The sequence below is a fragment of the Carcharodon carcharias genome, chromosome 21 (assembly GCF_017639515.1).
Source record: "Carcharodon carcharias isolate sCarCar2 chromosome 21, sCarCar2.pri, whole genome shotgun sequence".
Classification (NCBI taxonomy): domain Eukaryota; kingdom Metazoa; phylum Chordata; class Chondrichthyes; order Lamniformes; family Lamnidae; genus Carcharodon; species Carcharodon carcharias.
In genome coordinates, this window is record NC_054487.1 from 87,522,882 (window position 1) to 87,541,794 (window position 18,913).

An 18,913-nucleotide genomic window follows, 5' to 3' on the forward strand; every position below is an offset into this window, starting at 1 on the left:
TGAGGGGTCTTGACAGGGTGGATATGGAGAGGATGTTTCCTCTTGTGGGAGAATCTAGAACTAAGGGTCACTGTTTAAAAATAAAGGGTCACCCATTTAAAACAGAGATGAGAATAGTTTTTTTTCTGAGGGTTGAGAGTCTTTGGAACTCTCTTCTTGAAAAGGCAGTGGGAGCAGAGTCTTTGAATATTTTTTAAGGCAGAACCAGATAGATTCTTGATTAACAAGGGGGTGCAAGGTTACCGGGGGTAGGAGGGAGGTTACGATCAGATCAGCCATGATCTTACTGAATGGCGGAGCAGGCTTGAAGGGCCGAATGGCCTACTCCTGCTCCTAATTTGTATGTTTGTATGTACCAATTCAACACAGTCTTCTTTAAATCTGTAATCAACTTTTAATTTTTTTTATAAACAAACAGTAAGTAACACACAAAATTTTATAATCATTTAAAACATCAACTGGAAATGAAACGGTTTATTGAACACTAGTGTAATATCAAGTCATATAAACATCAGGAACTTCACAATGTCATTCACTACACACAGTGAACTCAAATCTGAGAAAAAAACACCTTGCCAAATATGAAGGTTCACAGGTCTCGCAACCTCACGAGCAACATGGCAGCAGGAACACCGCAATACATCCATGACACACATAGGAAGGTCACGCTTAAAATACTCAAGCAGGCAAGTAATGTACATAATCATACACAAAGGCAACTAGTATCATTCTACAGCATCTGATGCTAATGCTTTTTACACTTCACTATCATAAAGATTAGCATTTATCTATGGTGTTTTGTCTCACAGCAGGTTTAGATAGTCTTGACTGAGTGAGTAGAAAGGGAAGGGGCACCTTCTGGCTATGGCTGTACTTAAGTTGCGACTATCAGAAAGAATCGGAATTCTTTATTTGGCAGTGTCTTTTTATTTTATATATATATATAATATCTATCTATATATATATATATATATATATAACTATTGTTGTGACATCATGTTGTAAATTAAACCCGCACAATACCATCTCAGTGGCAGTTTCTTACGCAGTGTGCTCATTGCGCGACTTTGTTAAAATCCTGAGCTAAGTGAATACTAACAGTAATAACTAAAGCTTTCAATATGCTGCTCGCTCTTATTTTAAAGGCGTGGCCCATTGGTAGGAGACTATTTCACAACGTTTTTGTGTTTACATTGCACAGTGCTCGAAAAAGATGCTGTGTGATTTCATCTATTTCTGCTGATCCCCTGGGAATTAGATCTCGCCCTCCTGCATGGCCCTCTCAGTCCTGGATTGGTCCGCAGAGTTTGAGTGGAACTGGATGTGCTATGCAGCCTACTTGACAGGGCAGCAGAAAGGAATGATTATCCCGGCAAAATTAAAACAGGTAAACCCACACATCTGAATCAAAATTACTACTGAGTAAACTTGTTGCTATTCCACTGAATATCCTACATTTCTAAACACACAGGCAGTCACAGTGATACACAAAACAGTCCTTTATGGAATGACTGATAGCTTTATAATAGTGCCATTGACTACATTAGAACAAGAAAAACATTTAAAAACTCCTCCCAAAGTGTACACCTAGTACACAAAAGAGTGCCGGAACCAGGCCACCTACTTCAGCTTGCTTTTGTGTCCCTCTCACTTATTTTTACTACGGTGTGTCTCCCTCTTGCTCTATAGGCTTCACAAGAAGGAAATCACTGGAATGCGGAAGAAATATGTAACCCATAATATATAACATTGACTTTCGTATTTCTCAGTCAATTGATATAATTTAAAATAGAACATCTTATTAAAAACAATACACAGAATAAGAAATGCTAACAACATACAAACACACAGACTAGAAATCATTTTCTGCTTTACGGTATATATACAACTGTGAGATACATTATTTCAATCATGCTCTATCTACACAGATCATATTGCTTAAAAGGATGATGGTTTTGGACAGGGTAGATGAGATGAAGTGCCAAATGAACTTTTGTTTTAAACCGGATTTACGTTTAATGATGGAGTGGGAGGGAGGAAAAGGAACCGAATGAGTTAGGAGAGAAGCAACTCTGAGATGTTCAAAGTGGAAGGGGCTGGATTGATGAGGGTCGAGGTATTTACACACACTGATGATGAATACTAAAGGGAGGAACACGGAAAGGCTTTTCATTTTTTCAGGCCAAGAGCGATGTCCACGTCTTCCTCATTCTGCAAGGTGTGCCACTGGGCTATGGGACGTCTTGGGTTGGCCAGCATGTCTGACCAATGACGAAGCTCTGCAGCAGTGCTGTTATAACCCACAAAGACTTTCCCAATAGCGTCGTTCTTGCCAATCTTGTCATAGTCCAGGACAGTGACAACAACCTGCACTTTCTGTACGAGCATAAACAGAGGATGGGGTACAAAAGAAATATTAATGTAATGCTGTTCTTTACATATTAATTTCTAACCTATTGTCATGATTTAGTCACACATTCATGATATTAGGTACAATTTTGTGGCACTTAGAACCTCTTTGACTTTGAGGCATGTCTGAAGTGGTTACTAGAAAGCTTGCCTTCCATTAGTTTTAACAGAGTAAATATTGATACTGTGCTGTCAGGTAATGAGCCAGCACTAACTATTGCTATTTACCTGTCCCACGGCTGGTGACAATCACCATTTTCTTTATTACTCAATACAAACAGTTAAAAGATATTTTCTGTGACTACTTCATTCTGTGCTTGAAGGCAGGTACAACCCATAGTGTCACAACTTCCACCAAGGGCAGGGCAAGGAGGCAGGTCCCGAATCCACCCCAGCCAGTGCAGGGATTGAAATCTGTGCTGTTGGCATCAATCTGATCCTCACCAGCCATCTGACCACCTGACACCCACCCCCCCCCCAGGGGGCCTGAGTTGCTGTGGCAACATGCACTTTTACATGCAGGTTGTAGTCTGGAGCTATGGACAGTGATGGTGGAGGCGTCAATGTTCTTTCCATCACATGGATGACCAGGAATCTCTCCCACTCTTACTGCCTGTCGTTGGCATGTGTTGGAAGGATTTACAAGTTGATACTCAACCTGTTTGGTTGTTTTATGAATGCAACTTCCATCAAGTCCTGGTGTGCGATTTGAACCCAAGGCTTCTGGCTCGGAGGCAGAGATGCCAACCACTGCACCACAAGACCTCCTTTCTGCTACTATGAGCATGGATAATTCATTAGTAATGAACCAAATTTACTAATGGCAGTGAAAATGGGGTAATTGTGTTTTTTTGTCCCATATTAAAGCCCATGGTAGCAACTGTTACAGTCTGTGCTTTACTTTTTAACATTATCATTGAACTCAGCGAACACCAATCAGTATGCGATCAAGGGTGGGGGAGACAGGAAATCACCCCGAGGATGATAGGAAAGGAGTCGTCTATTCAGCCCCTTGAACCTGTTCTATCATCACTGACGTGTATCTTAACAGCATCTACCTGTCTTGGTTCTATAATCCTTAAATACTCTTATCTAATAAAATTTGATCAATCACAGTTTCGCAATTTTCCATTGACCTCCGACCTCAACAGGACTTTGGAGGAGAGAGTTCCAGATTTCCAGATGAACTAGAATCATAGGTAAACAGTTACATAGTGATGACAGGTTATATAAACTTGATTTGTATTCCTTTGAGTTTAGAAGGTCAAGAAGTGATCTCATCGTGTCGTTTAAAATGAAAAAGGGTTTCAATGCGGTAGATAGACAGAACCTATTTACTGTTTCTGGTGGAAAGTATCCAGAACCTTAACTTTAAAATTAGAGCCAGGCAGAAGTTAGTTGGCACGTTGTGCAGAAATGGTGGTGAAAATGTGGAATTCTCTCCCCTGAAAGGCTGTGGATGTCCGAGGTCAATTGGAGATTTCAGGATTGGGATCGATAGATCTTTATGAGATAAAGGCACCAAAGGACACGGATTATTGGCAGATAAATGGAGTCGAGATACTGATCAGCCGTGACCTGATTTATGGTGGAAGGAGCTGGTTGACCTCCTCCAGTTCCTATGTCGCTCTACCCCAGAGGAAATTAAACTCCCACAAGTAGGCAAGGGATGTGGGATCACTTGATTCAGACACATTCGATTCTTTTATTTGTTCTTATTCCCAACCTACTTCAGTTCAAATCTGACTGGGGAGTAACATCAACAAACCATTGGAGATGAGTGCTAAGCCTCAGCCTCCAATGAGACAAGTTGTGTAGCTGCCGAGTGATATGGAAACCCTTCACACTTCATACTCATTCCATATTTATGATGCCCTATAAAATCATACAATATAGGAGAAGGCCATTCAGCCCATTGTCCCTGTGCTAACTCATTGAAAGCTAATTAGCTCTCCCCACTGCTCTTTCTTTATAAGCATGTAATTTTTTTCCCTTTTCAATATTTGTCCAATTCCATTTTAAAAGTTACTAATGAATCTGACCCCAGCACTCTTTCAGGAAGTGTGGTCTAGATCAAAGCAACTCATTGCAGAGAGAGAATGCTCTTCAGCCTCCCCACGTCTCTTTTGCCCATTACCTTACATTTGTGTTGCTGACCATGCTTCCAGTTGAAACAGTTTCCCCCTATCTATTCTACCAAAATCTTTCATAATTTTGAACACCTCTATTAAATCCCCCCTCACCTTCTCTGCTCTATCCGGACAATCTCAGCTTCTCCAGCCTCTCTCTGCGTTCCCGAGGACCCTCTTCCCCGTAACATTCTGATAAACCTTCAAGGCTTTGCCATCCTTCTTAAAGTGAGGTGCTCAGAATTGGATGCAATAATTGACGTTACCTGTATTTGCTCAAATGGTACTTCAAAGCTGAATGACTCGTTGTAGTATGGGTTAAGGGTGTTCTTCTTAATTGTTGTCTTCTTCTTCTTCAGCCTTTTGCCATTCTGCATCAGGTGAATCTTCACATAGGGATCTAGGAAAATAATAATGACCATGGGATAAAACGTGCTCAAGGGTAATTTATAACTCAGATCAGGATCGGCATTTTTGATGCAAATTTGTCTCCAGTCATTGTTTTGCAAATGTGTGCGTTTGCAATTTTTCTCCTCACAGACGGACCTGCTGCATTTTCTGTTTCTATTTAAAAAATCCTCGATGTTTCTATAACACCTTTCATGACCGCAGGATTCACCCAGCTGTTGTGATGTAGGAAACCTGATGTCAATTTGCACACGGCTAAACTCCCACAATATGACCAGATCATTGGCATCAGTTAGTTGGTTGAGGGATAAATATTGGTCAGGATGCTGGGGAGAACACTGCTGCTGTTCTTCAAAATAACGGTTATGTGATCTTTTACACCCACCTGAGAGGGTAGACAGGCCTCCATTTAACATCACATGTGAAAGCCAGCATCTCCAACAGTGCAACACTCCTTCACTGCTGCACTGGGAGTAGTGGCCTTCAAATCTTTGGACTAGGACTTGTACCCACAACCTTCGGACTCTGAAACTACCATTTGATCCACTGGTGACATCAGATCCAGCAACTATTATTCCTGAAAAATAGTTTCCTTTATGTCAGGCAGCTTAATTCACATCATTATAAGGTCTTTATCCAACCTGTCTACCTGCATTACAACAGTGACTGCCCTTCAAAAGTAGGTTATTGGTCATGAAGCACATTGAGACGTCCTGAGTATTGAAAAGGTACAATAAAAATGCAAGTTCTTCTTTCCAAACACAACAAAGACAAGGTGGATGCAATCAGAGACCAAGCAGACCATTTTAACTCATCCACACAGAAAGTCACTTACATTTTTAAAAATTCATTCACAGGATGTGGGTTTCACTGGCTGGGCCAACATTTATTGTCCATCCCTAATTGCCCCTTGAGAAGCTGGTGCTGAGCTGCCTTCTTGAACCGCTGCAGTCCATGAGATGTAGGTACACCCACAGTGCTGTTAGGGAGGGAGTTCCAGGATTTTGACCCAGCGACAGTGAAGCAACAGAGATATATTTCCAAGTCAGGATGGTAAGTGGCTTGGAGGGAACTTCCAGGTGGTGGTGTTCCCATCTATCTGCTGCCCTTGTCCTTCTAGATGGTAGAGGTCGTGGGTTTGGAAGGTGCTGTCTAAGGAGCCTTGGTGAATTCCTGCAGTGCATCTTGTAGATGGTACACACTGCTGCTACTGTGCATTGGTGGTGGAGGAAGTGAATGTTTGTGGATGGGGTGCCAATCAAGCAGGCTGCTTTGTCCTGGATGGTATTGAGCTTCTTGAGTATTGTTGGAGCTGCACTCATTCAGGCAAGTGGGAAATATTCCATCACACTCCTCACTTGTGCCTTGTAGACGGTGGGCAGGCTTTGGGGATTCAGGAGGTGAGGTACCCATTGCAGGATTCTTAGCCTCTGATCTACTTTTGTAGCCACAGTATTTATATGGCTAGTACAGTTCAGTTTCCGGTCAAAGGTAAGGTCAATGGTAACCCCAGGATGTTGATAGTGGGGGATCCAGTGATGGTAATGCCATTGAACATCAAGGGGCAATGGTTAGGTTCTCTCTTGTTGAAGGTGGTCATTGCCTGGCACTTGTGTGGTGCGAATATTACTTGGCGCTTGTCAGCCCAAGCCTAGATATTGTCCAGGTCTTGCTACATTTGGATATGGACTGCTTCAGTATCTGAGGAGTCATGAATGGTGCTGAACATTGTGTAAACATCAGCGAAATCTTCACTTCTGACCTTATGATGGAAGGAAAGTCACTGATGAAGCAGCTAAAGGTGGTTGGGCCGAGGACACTACCCTGAGGAACTCCTGCAGTGATGTCCTTGAGCTGAGATGACTGATCTCCAACAACCACAACCGTCTTCCTTTGTGCTAGGTGTGACTCCAACCAGGGGGGAGTTTTCCCCCGATTCCTATTGACTCCAATGTTGCTAAGGCTCCTTGATGCCACACTCGGTCAAATGCTGCCTTGATGTCAAGGGCAGTCACTCTCACCTCACCTCGGGTGTTCAGCTCTTTTGTCCATGTTTGAACCAAGGCTTAAATCCCACATTACAAATTTAAGCTGTAAACTGTTTGTTTTTACTCAATATGAGACTACTAGTTCTTGATGCATGTGTCAAAATACAATTGGCTGTAAAATGGATGAAACCCCCCCTGAAGCCAATAAGACTGATGGGAGCCTTTTGTGGGAGTGGGTGGTCCTTGGGGATCTATCTTTACAGAACTTTATTCCATAGACACCATTTGGTGGATTGTACCTATGCTCTTTGAAAGAGCTGTCCAATTAATGCCATTCTTCTGCCCTTTCCACATAGCCCTGCCAATCTTTCTTATGCAAGTATTTATCCAATCCCCTTTTGAAAGTTACTATTGAATCTACTTCCACCGGCCTTTCAGGCAGTACATTCCAGATCACAACAACTCGCTGTGTAAGAACAATTCTCTTCATCACCCTCCCACATCATTGACTTTCAATCATAAGGAAGGTCAATGAAATTGCAAAACCAATTTTAAGTCCAGTGTCTGATCGAATTGTCTTTTATTTTGTACTTTGATTTTTACAGCAATTTGGAAATATAGATTGTAACGTTTCCAACATAACACTTTCAAAATGTCGTATCCTAATGGTTCTGTGACTCTACATATTGTTTTTTGAGTTATAGTCAAATGTAAGCAAAATTGTTACAGAATCATTGAAGATGATTGTGTTCCATCAGAGACTTAAATCTTTCATTTACTCTCGGTTTATGATGATTACACTTAAGATCTTTTTCTCAAGCTTTGCTTCAAACAATATATTTATTAAGCATTCATGATTATGTAAACTCATAGGAAAAATGTGTCTTCATTTTGCGATGTACACAGGTTATTTGTGCTAATCTTTCCAGCTGATCATAGCACTGAATATGAAATAAGAATTGTGTTTTTATTTTGGCTTTTACTTAAAACTTCATTCTATTATTCAACCAAGACTTCCTGTGAGTATTTTATAAAACGTTCGAAATTCCAGCACAGGATGATGCCATTGGGTCCATTGCGTCTGAGCTGGTGCTTTCCCTTCAACTGGAGCCTGCACAGAAATGATGGGCCAAATCATCTCCTTTTGTGCTGCATAATCCTTATAGATCCATCTGCAATCATATTTTTTTGATCTCTGTCCCTCCATTTTCCTTTATAATCTCCCTGCTTAATGGTAATAAAGCCATAGACCACAAAAGACCATAGACATCTCTCTCCATTAGCAATTGGTTACCTAGCTTGCAGGGCACCACTCTGTATCAAGCATGGTACAAGGTGAGGAGGCAGGGCCTCCATGAGCTACTGAAGCCGGTGTGGGGGCCTGTACCTGACTGTTCTGTATCACATTCTAGCCATCTAGTCAACCAAGCTAACTGACCCTCACCTCCTAACTAATGGTTAATTATTACAGAAAAAAGAATCACCTCAAGCTTTTCTTCTTGCACTCATCAGGACACTTTGCAAGAATACCAATATCAGGGCAAAACAACAATTTATACTGTATGTGAAGAGCATGCTGATTGGTTGGTAAGTGAACTCTGATTGGTGGAGGCTTTGCCATGGAGAATACATCAGTGATGATGATTGACAATTAACTGCCAAGCATTGTTTGAAATTTAAACCAGGCAGCTTGACCCTGACTGGACAAAGCATTGTCCTGAGGAATGAGTCAGTGAATGGCTGTCACTTATTTTGTTTAGCTGAAACAGGCGCAATGTGTGTACATGTTCTTTCTGTCTGCAAAGAACAGGGCCCTGGGTATTAATATATGTAGCTTCCATTACACGGAAATGTGCCACACTGTGATCCTGACTGACAATCTTAAATTGGTTGTCAGTGTAATTCTTAGCACACCGAGGATTATTTAGCAAATGTTGCCCAATCGCAGAATCACATCTAATGTTGGACACTGTGTTTTGAGTTTTGTAAGCATAGGCTGGTTGGGTATGGTCTGTATCTTTCCCATTGTGAACAGTGGGTGAGACATGTTGTTTGATACGACCCGCCAGTCTTTGGGATGTACGACCAACATACCTAACATCACCCTGGCACAGAAATTCATATACCACGTTACTCATTTGTGTGATAGGCAGAACATCTTTTTGGCTTGACAGCAGCACCCTGTTAGTGGTGAATATCACTCGTGTCACTACTGCATAGTAGCAGCTTGAAACAGCTAGCTTCACTTGTTGTTCAAATTTTTGAGATTCCTTGCCCTTCCAGGGTAATCTGAGGTAGATTGGGTGCTTTTCAGGGCCGAAAGTGATGGCCTTAGGCCCGTTCATGAGTTTGGGTGATATGCAGCATGAAATAATCTGATCAGGGTGGCCATTATCCTGCAGGATGTCTTTGATGTGCCCTATTTCAGCATCAAGCTTGCACGGTGAGAAAATGGCTCAGGCCTTATTTACGAGGTTGCCAGTAAGACCAATCTTATAGTGTGTAAGAACAGTAAGAATCCTGATGTGTATATTGACCAGTGAAGGTAGGCTAACGGTCGACCATGGTAGAGAATCTCCTGACAGATTTCTCAACTAATACGTCAAGGCAGGGTGGGGGTGGGGGGGGGGGGGGGGTGGGGGGGGGGGGGGGGGGGGGGGGAGTCGGTCATTTGACTGCTTCACTTCAAAGGTGAATTTGAATGCAGGATGGAGCCCGTTAAGATATGTATGGAAATTGTTACATGCAACTGCAGATAAGCTACAAGCCACATACAAGCTACGTATATTAATACACAGGGCCCTGTTCTTGCAGACAGAAAGAACATACATTGCAACTGTTTCAGCTAAACAAAATAAGTGACATCTATTCACCGACTCATTCATCAGGGAAATGCCTTGTCCATATACCAACCAATCAGCACTCTCTTCACATACAGTATAAATTGTTGTTTTGCCCTGATATTGGTATTCTTGCAAAGTGTCCTGATGAGTGCAAGATGAAAAGCTTTGACATGTCTCTTTTTTCAGCGGTACTCAAGTTCTGTTCTACCAAAAGATTAATTATTGCTAGCACAGATAGAAATAAATATATGTGACCTGATGGCCATTACAAAGCCGTGGCTGTAGAATGACCAAGGCTGAGACCTAAATAATGATGGGTACTTGACATCTCAAAAAGGCAGGCAGCTAGAAGGAGATGGTGGGGTAGTTCTGTTAATTAAGGATGTCATTAGTACAGTAGTGAGACATGACCTCAACTCGAAAAAGCAAGATGTAGAATTAGTTTGGCTAGAGATAAGAAATTGGAAAGGTAAGAGGTCACTTGTGGGAGTAGTTTATAGGCCCCCTAACAGTAGTTACACTGTAGGACAGATTATACAGGAAGAAATAAAAAAGGTGTGTAAAAAAGGTACTGCAATAATCTTGGGTGATTTTAATCTTCATGTAGATTGGGCAAATCAGAAAGGCAAAGGTAGCCTGGAAAAAGGGTTCATAATGTTTATCTGGGACAATTTCTTAGAGCAGTATGTATTAGCACCAACCAGTGAGCAGGCTATTTTGACCTGGTAATGTGCAATGAGACAGCATTAATCAATAACCTCATAGTAGATACAATGTACTTGGATTTCCAAAAGGTAATTGATAAGGTGCCACTTCAAAGGTTATGTTGGGGGTGGTGGGGGTGGGGTGGGGGGGGGGGGGAATTAAAAATGCTTAAAGAGAATACAATAAGAATTTACTGAAAAAACCCTAATATCTCCAGGCAGACATGGCTGCTAAAGATATTAAGAGTTGAAGATTACCAGATGAACATTGCCTTGAGTCAGACTGGAGACATAAGTAGGTCATAAATTAGATTAAGTGCACTCCTCTCTCAGACAGGGAAGGGGCAGGTGATTTTAGCTTAGTTATGGGAAGATGAACAATAGACCAAGAGGGGGCTTTGATGAAACACAAGTCTTGAGTTGTAGGAACCAAGGTCCTTGTGTATGTGTTTTAATTCTGATTGGATAATGTAATTATGTACAGATGCTTTAGAATAATTGGTTTGCAAAATCACTCAATAGGATAGAGATAATGGAACCGGTATGTCAGTTACCAATTGGATGTATTCAAATGTACTCAAATGTATTATGATAAGAAAAAGTACAAAAGTAATGAAATGTAATCAATCTGGCAGCTGGGTCTTCATTCTTAGGAATGACTGCAGTTCCCTTGCATATGCTTGAATAAATCCGGTTAAAAGGAAGCCTGAGTCTCTGTAGTCGTTGCGGGATCGGAGAGTGTAACATCTCCTCTTCAGGTTACCACCCAAAATAAGAGCTCATTATGTAGGGGGCAACATATTAGCATGGATATATGGTTGGAAGCAGAGAATATGGGTAAAGGGATCTTTTTCAGATTGGCAAACTGTAACTAGTGGAGTGCCACAGGGATCAGTGCTGGGGTCTCAACTATTTACAATCTATGTCAATGACTTGGATGAAAGGACTGAATGTATGGTAGCTAAATTTGCCAATGACACCAAGATAGGTAGGAAAGTAAGTTGTCGAGAGGAGGTAGAGAGTCAGCAAAGGGATAGAGACAGGGTAAGTGAATGGGCACAAATTTGGCAAAAGGAGTATAATGTTTGAAAATGTGAAATTCTCCACTTTGGCAGGGAGAATAGAAACACAATATACTATTTAAATGGAGAGCGGTTACAGAACTCAGTGACACAGAAGATTCTGGGTGTCCTGGTACATGAATCACAAAAGGGTAGTATGCAGGTAGAGTAAGTGACTAGGAAGGCAAATGGAATGTTGACATTTATTACAAGGGGAATGGAATATAAAAGTAGGGAAGTTTTACTGCAGCTGTACAGGGCCTTGGTGAGACCACATCTGGAGTACTGTGTCTCCTTATTTGAAAAAGAATAGAATTGCATTTGAAGCGGTTTAGAGAAGGTTCACATAACTTGTTCCTGGGATGAATGGCTTATCTTAGGAAGAAAGGTTCAATAGGTTGGGCCTATACCCATTGGAGTTTAGAAGAACAGGTGATCGTATTGAAACATATTACACCCTGAGGGGGCTTGATAGGGTGCCAGACAGATGTTTCCTCTTGTGGGAGAGGCTAGCATTAAGAGACATAGTTTAAAAATAAGAGGTACCCCTTTTAAGACAGGGATGAAGAAAAAATATTCCCTCAGAGGGTCATTAGTCTGTGGAATTCTTTTCCCCCGAGTGCAATGAAGGCTGGGTCATTGAATTTATTCAAGGCTGAATCACAGAATCACAGTGCAGAAGAGGCCCTTCGGCCCATCGAGTCTGCACTGACACGTGAGAAGCACCTGACCTGCCTACCTAATCCCATTTACCAGCACTTGGAATGTGGGCTTCGCCGGCTAGATTAGCAGTTGTTGCCCATTCCTAATTTCTCTTGAGAAGTTGCTAGTGAGCAGCCTTCTTGAACCACTGCAGTCCATGTGGTATAGATACACCCACAGTGCTGTTAGGGAGTGAGTTCCAGGATTTTGACTCAGCAACAGTGAAGGAATGGTGATGCATTTCAAGTCAGGATGGTGTTTGGCTTGGAGGGAAACTTGAAGGTGGTGATGTTCCCATCTATCTGCTGCCTTTGTCCTTCTAGATGGTAGTGGTTGTAGTTTTGGAAAGTGCTGTCGAAGGATCCTTGGTGAGTTTCTGCAGTGCATTTTGTAGATGGTACACACTGGGGGCGATGATTAGATTCTCTCTTGTTGAAGAGGTTCATTGCCTGGCACTTGTGTACTGTGAATGTTACTTCCCACTTGTCAGCCCAAGCCTGGATATAGTCCAGGTCTTGCTGCATTTGGACATGGGCTGCCTCAGTATCTGAGGAGTCGCGAATGATGCTGAACACTGTGCAATCATCAGCGAACATCCCCATTTCTGACCTGATGATGAAAGGAAGGTCATTGATAAAGCATCTGAAGATGTTTGGGACTACCCTGAGGAACTCCTGCAGTGATGTCTTGGAACTGAGATGACTGACCTCCAACAGCCACAACCATCTTCCTGTGCTAGGTATGACTCCAACCAGCGGAGAGTTTTCCTCCTGATTTCCACTGACTCCAGTTTTGCTAGGGCTCCTTGATCCCATGCTCGGTCAAATGCTGCCTTGATGTTAAGGGCAGTCAGTCTCACCTCACCTTTAGAGTTCAACTGTTTTGTCCATGTTTGAACCAAGGCTGTAATGAGGTCAGGAGCTGAGTGGCCCTGGAGGAATCCAAACTGGGTGTCAGTGAGCAGGTTATTGCTAAGCAAGTGTTGCATGGTAGCACTGTTGATGACTCCTTCCATTACTTTACAGATGATAGAGAGTAGACTAATGGGGTGGTAATTGGCCGGGTTGGATTATCCTGCTTTTTGTGTACAAGACTTACCTGGGCAATTTTCCACATAGCCGGGTAGATGCCAGTGTTGTAGCTGTACTGGAACAGCTTGGCTAGGGGTACGGCAAGTCCTGGAGCACAAGTCTTCAGTACTATTGCTGGAATATTGTCAGGGCCCATAGCCTTTGTAGTATCCAGTGCCTTCAGCTGTTTCTTGATATCGTGTGGAGTGAATCAAATTGGCTGAAGACTGGCATCTATGATGCTGGAGACCTCTGGAGGAGACCGAGATGGATCATACTCCTAGCACTTCTAGCTGATGATTATTGCAAATACTTCAGCCTTATCTTTTGCCCTGATGTGCTGGGCTCCCCCCATCATTGAGGATGGGGATATTTGTGGAGCCTCCTCTTCCAGTGAGTTGTTTAATTGTCCACCACCATTCACGACTGGATGTGGCAGGACTGCAGAGCTTAGATCTGATCCTTTGGTTGTGGGATCGCTTTGCTCTGTCTATCACTTGCTGCTGATGCTGTTTGACATGCAAGTAGTCCTGTGATATTACCTTCAACAGGCTGACACCTCATTTTTAGGTATGCCTGGTGCTGCTCCTGGCATGCCCTCCTGCACTCTTCACTAAACCGGGGTTGATCCCCTGGCTTGATCGTAATGGTAGAGTGGGGGATATGCCAGGCCATGAGGTTACAGATTGTGTTTGAGTACAATTCTGCTGCTGCTGATGGCCCACAGTGCCTCATGGATGCCCAGTCTTGAGTTGCTAGACCTATTTGAAATCTATCCCATTTAGCACGGTGATAGTGCCACACAACACGATGGAGGGTATCCTCAATGTGAAGGCGGGACTTCATCTCCACAATGACTGTACGGTGGTCACTCCTACCGATGCTGTCATGGACAGATGCATCTGCAGCAGGCAGTTTGGTGAGGATGAGGTCAAGTATGTTTTTCCGTGCTGTTGGTTCCCTCACCACCAGCCGCAGACCCAGTCTAGCAGCTATGTCCTTAAGGACTCAGTCAGCTCAGTCAGTAGTGGTGCTACTGAGCCACTCTTGGTGATGGACATTGAAGTCTCCCACCCAGAGTAAATTCTGTACCCTTGCCACCCTGACTGCTTCCTCCGTGTGGTGTTCAACATGGAGGAGCACTGATTCATCAGCTGAGGGAGGGCGGTACGTGGTAATCAGAAGGAGGTTTCCTTGCCCATGTTTGACCTGATGCCATGAGACTTCATGGGCTCCGGAGTTGATGTTGAGGACTCTCAGGGCAACTCCCTCCCAACTGTATACCACTGTGCCTCCATCTCTGCTGGGTCTGTCCTGCCAGTGGGACAGGACATACCCAGGGATGGTGATGGTGGTGTCTGGGACATTTTCTGGAAGGTATGATTCTGTGAGGATGTCTCTGTCAGGCTGTTTCCTGACTAGTCTGTGAGACAGCTCTTCCAATTTTGGCACTAGCCCCCAGATGTTAGTAAGGAGGGCTTTGCAGGGTCGACAGGGCTGAGATTGCCGTTGTTGTTTCCAGTGTCTAGGTCAATGCCAGGTGGTCCATCTGGTTTCATTCCTTTTTATAGGTTTGCTAGGCCATTTCAGAGGGCATTTAAGAGTCAACCGCATTTGGGTCTGGAGTCACATGTAGGCCAGACCAGGTAAGGACAGCAGATTATTTCTTTCCCTAAAGGGCATTAGTGAACCAGATGGGTTTTTATGACAATCAACAATGGTTTCATAGTCACCAAAGACTTTTAATTCCAGATTTTTATTGAATTCGAATTCCAGGGATTCGAACCCAGGTTCCCAGTGCATTTTCCTGGGGTCTCTGGATTACTAGTGCAGTGAACTCACCAAGCACGGGAAACCAGCACTCCAGAATTCCAAAGCTTCTCTGGCTCTGAGGGAGTGGGCAGTGCCCCAGGATACGTGTGATGCAAAGACTGTGACCCTGTCCGAGAACAAGATGACGGCAGCAACCGTTACCGAGGCAACTCCCTGCTGAGCATTGTGGGAAAAGTATTGTCCGCGTTGACCTTGTCGGACTGCAGGTCCTGGCTGAGCACATCTATCCTGAATCCCAGTGTGGTTTCTGAAACCCTGAACACATCTATCCCGAATCCCAGTGTGGTTTCAGAACTGAAACCCTGAACACATCTATCCCGAATCCCAGTGTGGTTTCAGAACTGGAACCCTGAACACATCTATCCCGAATCCCAGTGTGGTTTCTGAAACCCTGAACACATCTATCCCGAATCCCAGTGTGGCTGAAACCCTGAACACATCTATCCCGAATCCCAGTGTGGTTTCTGAAACCCTGAACACATCTATCCCGAATCCCAGTGTGGTTTCAGAACTGGAAGATTGAGAAGTGACATGATCTTCTCAGACCAGCAGCTGCAACAGAAATACTATGAAACAAAAGAGACCACTACATGTTTCCTTCAGCGATCTCACCAAGACATTCGACCATGTGATCTGAGGTGGTCTATTTGGAGAAAAATGGCTGCTCTCTGAAGCTGCTGAATGTGATCTCCTCTTTCCATGGTAACAAGATGGGTAAGGTGACTGGGCAACAACAGAACCCTTTCAGATCCGCACTGGGGTCAAACAGGGTTGTGCTCTGGCACCAGCTCTCTTTAGCAAATCCTTCACTTTGCTGATGTCATATGTCTACAGATCATCTACAGAGGGTGTCCGCTAAACACCAGTGCTCACCTGAGATCCAAAGCAAGGGTGCGCCAAGTCCTCATCAGAGAGTTGCTCTACACTGACGATGCTCACTTACATTCCACACTGAGGAACACCTTCAGCGGCAAATGGACAGACTCTCTCACGCCTGTAAAGAGTTTGGTTTGACCATTAGCATCTGGAAGATGTCATGGTTCAGGATGTTGCCATACCACCATCAGTCAGCACTGACAATGTGACACTGGGGGCTGTAGATAGCTTCACATATCTGGGCTCCACAATCACCAGCAATCTGTCACTTGATGCTGAAATCAGCACATACATTGCAAAAGCTGAGAAGAGGGCCCAGAGAAAACAGAGGCCAGTGAATCGTCCACCTTCTCACCCATTGTCTTCCTCTGCAGCAAATGTGACAGGGACTGCATGCCAGAGTGGGGCTGCTGAGTCACACCAGACAATGTTTAACACAAGGATGACCACCATCGTCTTACAAGATGGAAGGCTCCCCTAGTAAACTGAGGCCCATCTGCCATCTCAAATGGGCTTAAATGATCCCATGGCAGCATTTTGAAGACAGCCGGAGAGGTCTCCTGGTGTCCTGGCCAATATTTATCCCTCAACCAAAACTACTAAAAAACACATGGTCTGGTCATTATCACATTGCTGTATGTGGGAGTTTGCTGGGTGCAAATTAGCTGCCAAATTTCCCACTTTGCAACGGTGATGACATTTCAAAAGCTACTTCATTGGTTATAAAGCACTTTGGGACATCCTGAGGTTGTGAAAGGTGCTATACAAATGCAAGTTCTTTCTTGCCAGCACTGAGTTACCTCTCTGAAGGAGCTTTTGCAGCTCACACACTGTGTTCAGTAAGTGCAAGTGGAACGTGTCTAACTTTCAATTTCAGGAAATGTAAACAGTTCTTATATTTTTTAAATCGTTGATCCCCCGAGCATCTTTGTGATTGCCAACAACTCGACTGTCAGTTCAAGACAGAAGTGCAGTCACTTTGTGAAATTGTTTTCTCTCTATCCTGTCAGATTATCTATGTATTTTTTTCCCTTCCAGCACGAAACACTTTATTAGTTTGCATTTCTTTTAGCTGCGGAACTGTTGTGAAAAGAAACAGTTTTTCTAAAAATCAAAACCCACGAGAATGAACAACAAATGCTAATTTGAAGAAACCTCTGGCATTATTGATAATTAATGCAGAGACTTGACAGGAATATATAAATAGTACGCGTTCTGTTTTCCTGGAAACACCTTTGGATGTTATCATCTAATAAGTTGTTTCAACATTTTTGTTCATTTGGTTTTGCTGATTAATCTGATCCTATCTTAAAGGGAACATGGAACTGGGGCTTCACCAACACGAAGTATAGAAGGTGGCAGGACCAGTTAAGAGGGCGTATCGGAACCTGGGCTTCATTAGTGGGAAAACAGAGCACAGAAGCAATCCTTTATAAACCACTGCTTAGCGGTCAGTTGCAGCATTGGGCTCAATTCTGGGCACCACACTTTAGGAAGGATGTCAAGGCTATGGAGGGGGTGAAGAGGATTTTTACTTGAATGGTACCAGCAGTGAAGGATTTCAGTTATGTGGGGAGACTGGGGAAACCGGGATTGTTCTCTTTAGAGCAGAGAAGGTTGGTGGGAGACTTATGGAAGTGTTCAAAATAATAGAAACATAGAAAATAGGAGCAGGAGTAGGTCATTTGGCCCTTCGAGCCTGCTCCGCCATTCATTACAATCATGGCTGATTCTCTAGCTCAACGCCGTACTCCCGTGCTCTCCCATACTCCCGTACTCCCAATACTCCTTGATGCCTTTCGAATCCAGAAATCTATCCATTTCCTTCTTAATTATATTCAGTGACTTGGCCTCTACAGTCTCTGTAGCAGAGAATTCCACAGGTTCACCCCACCCTCTGAGTGAAGAGGTTTCTCCTCATCTCAGTCTTAAATGGCCTACCCCATATCCGTTTTTAAAAATCATTCATGGCATGTGGGAGTCACTGGCTGGGCCAGTATTTATTGCCCATCCCTAGTTGCCCTTGAGAAGGTGGTGCTGAGCTGCCTTCTTGAACCGCTGCAGTCCATGTGGTGTAGGTACTTCCACAGTGTTGTTAGGAAGAGAGTTGCAGGATTTTGACCCAGCGACAGAGAAGGAACGGCGATATGTTTCCAAGTCAGGATGGTGAGTGACTTGGAGGGGAAATTCCAGGCGGTGGTGTTCCCATCTATCTCCCGCCTTGTCCTTCGGGATGGTGGTAGTCATGGGTTTGGGAGGTGCTGTCGAAGGAACCTTGGTGAATTCCTGCAGTGCATCTTGTATATTGTACACACTGCTGCTACTGTGTGTTGGCACTGAGGGGAGTGACTGTTTATGTGGTGTCAATCAAGCAGTGCTGCTTTGTCCTGGATGGTGTTGAGCTTCTTGAGTGTTGTGGGAGCTGCACTCATCCAGGCAAGTGGGGAGTATTCCATCACACTCCTGACTTGTGCCTTGTGGTGGGCAGGCTTTGGGGAGTCAGGGGGTGAGTTACTTGTCGCAGGATTCCTGGACTCTGACCTGCTCTTGTAGCCACAGTATTTATATGGCCAGTGCAGTTCAGCTTCTGGTCAACTGTGACCCCTTGATCTAGATCACCCAGCCAGAGGAAACATCATCCCTGCATCCTGTCTGTCCATCCCTGTCAGAATTGTATATGTTTCAATGAGATCCCCTCTCATTCTTCTAAACTCCAGTGAATACAGGCCTAGTCAACCCAATCTCTCCTCAAACCCCACAATCCTGCCATCCCAGGAATCAGTCTGGCACACTGTAATGAGGGTTTTGGCTGGAGAAAATAGGGAGAAACTGTTTCCACTGGGCAGGAGGGTCGGGAACCAGAGGGGATAGATCAAAGATAATTTGCAAA

General features: G+C 43.7%; 1 protein-coding gene across 1 annotated transcript in view; it reads right to left on the reverse strand.

Moving 5' to 3' along the window:
• Positions 1-374: 374 nt before the first annotated feature.
• syt1a (synaptotagmin Ia) overlaps positions 375-18,913 on the reverse strand; it is a 288,112-nt gene continuing 269,573 nt past the window's right edge. Inside the window, exons 9-10 of the mRNA XM_041216496.1 lie at positions 4,805-4,938; positions 375-2,376 (exon numbers count right to left, since the gene is read on the reverse strand). Coding sequence (XP_041072430.1) covers positions 2,170-2,376; positions 4,805-4,938 — 341 coding nt within the window. The 3' untranslated portion in view covers positions 375-2,169. The remainder of the gene's footprint in view (positions 2,377-4,804; positions 4,939-18,913) is intronic.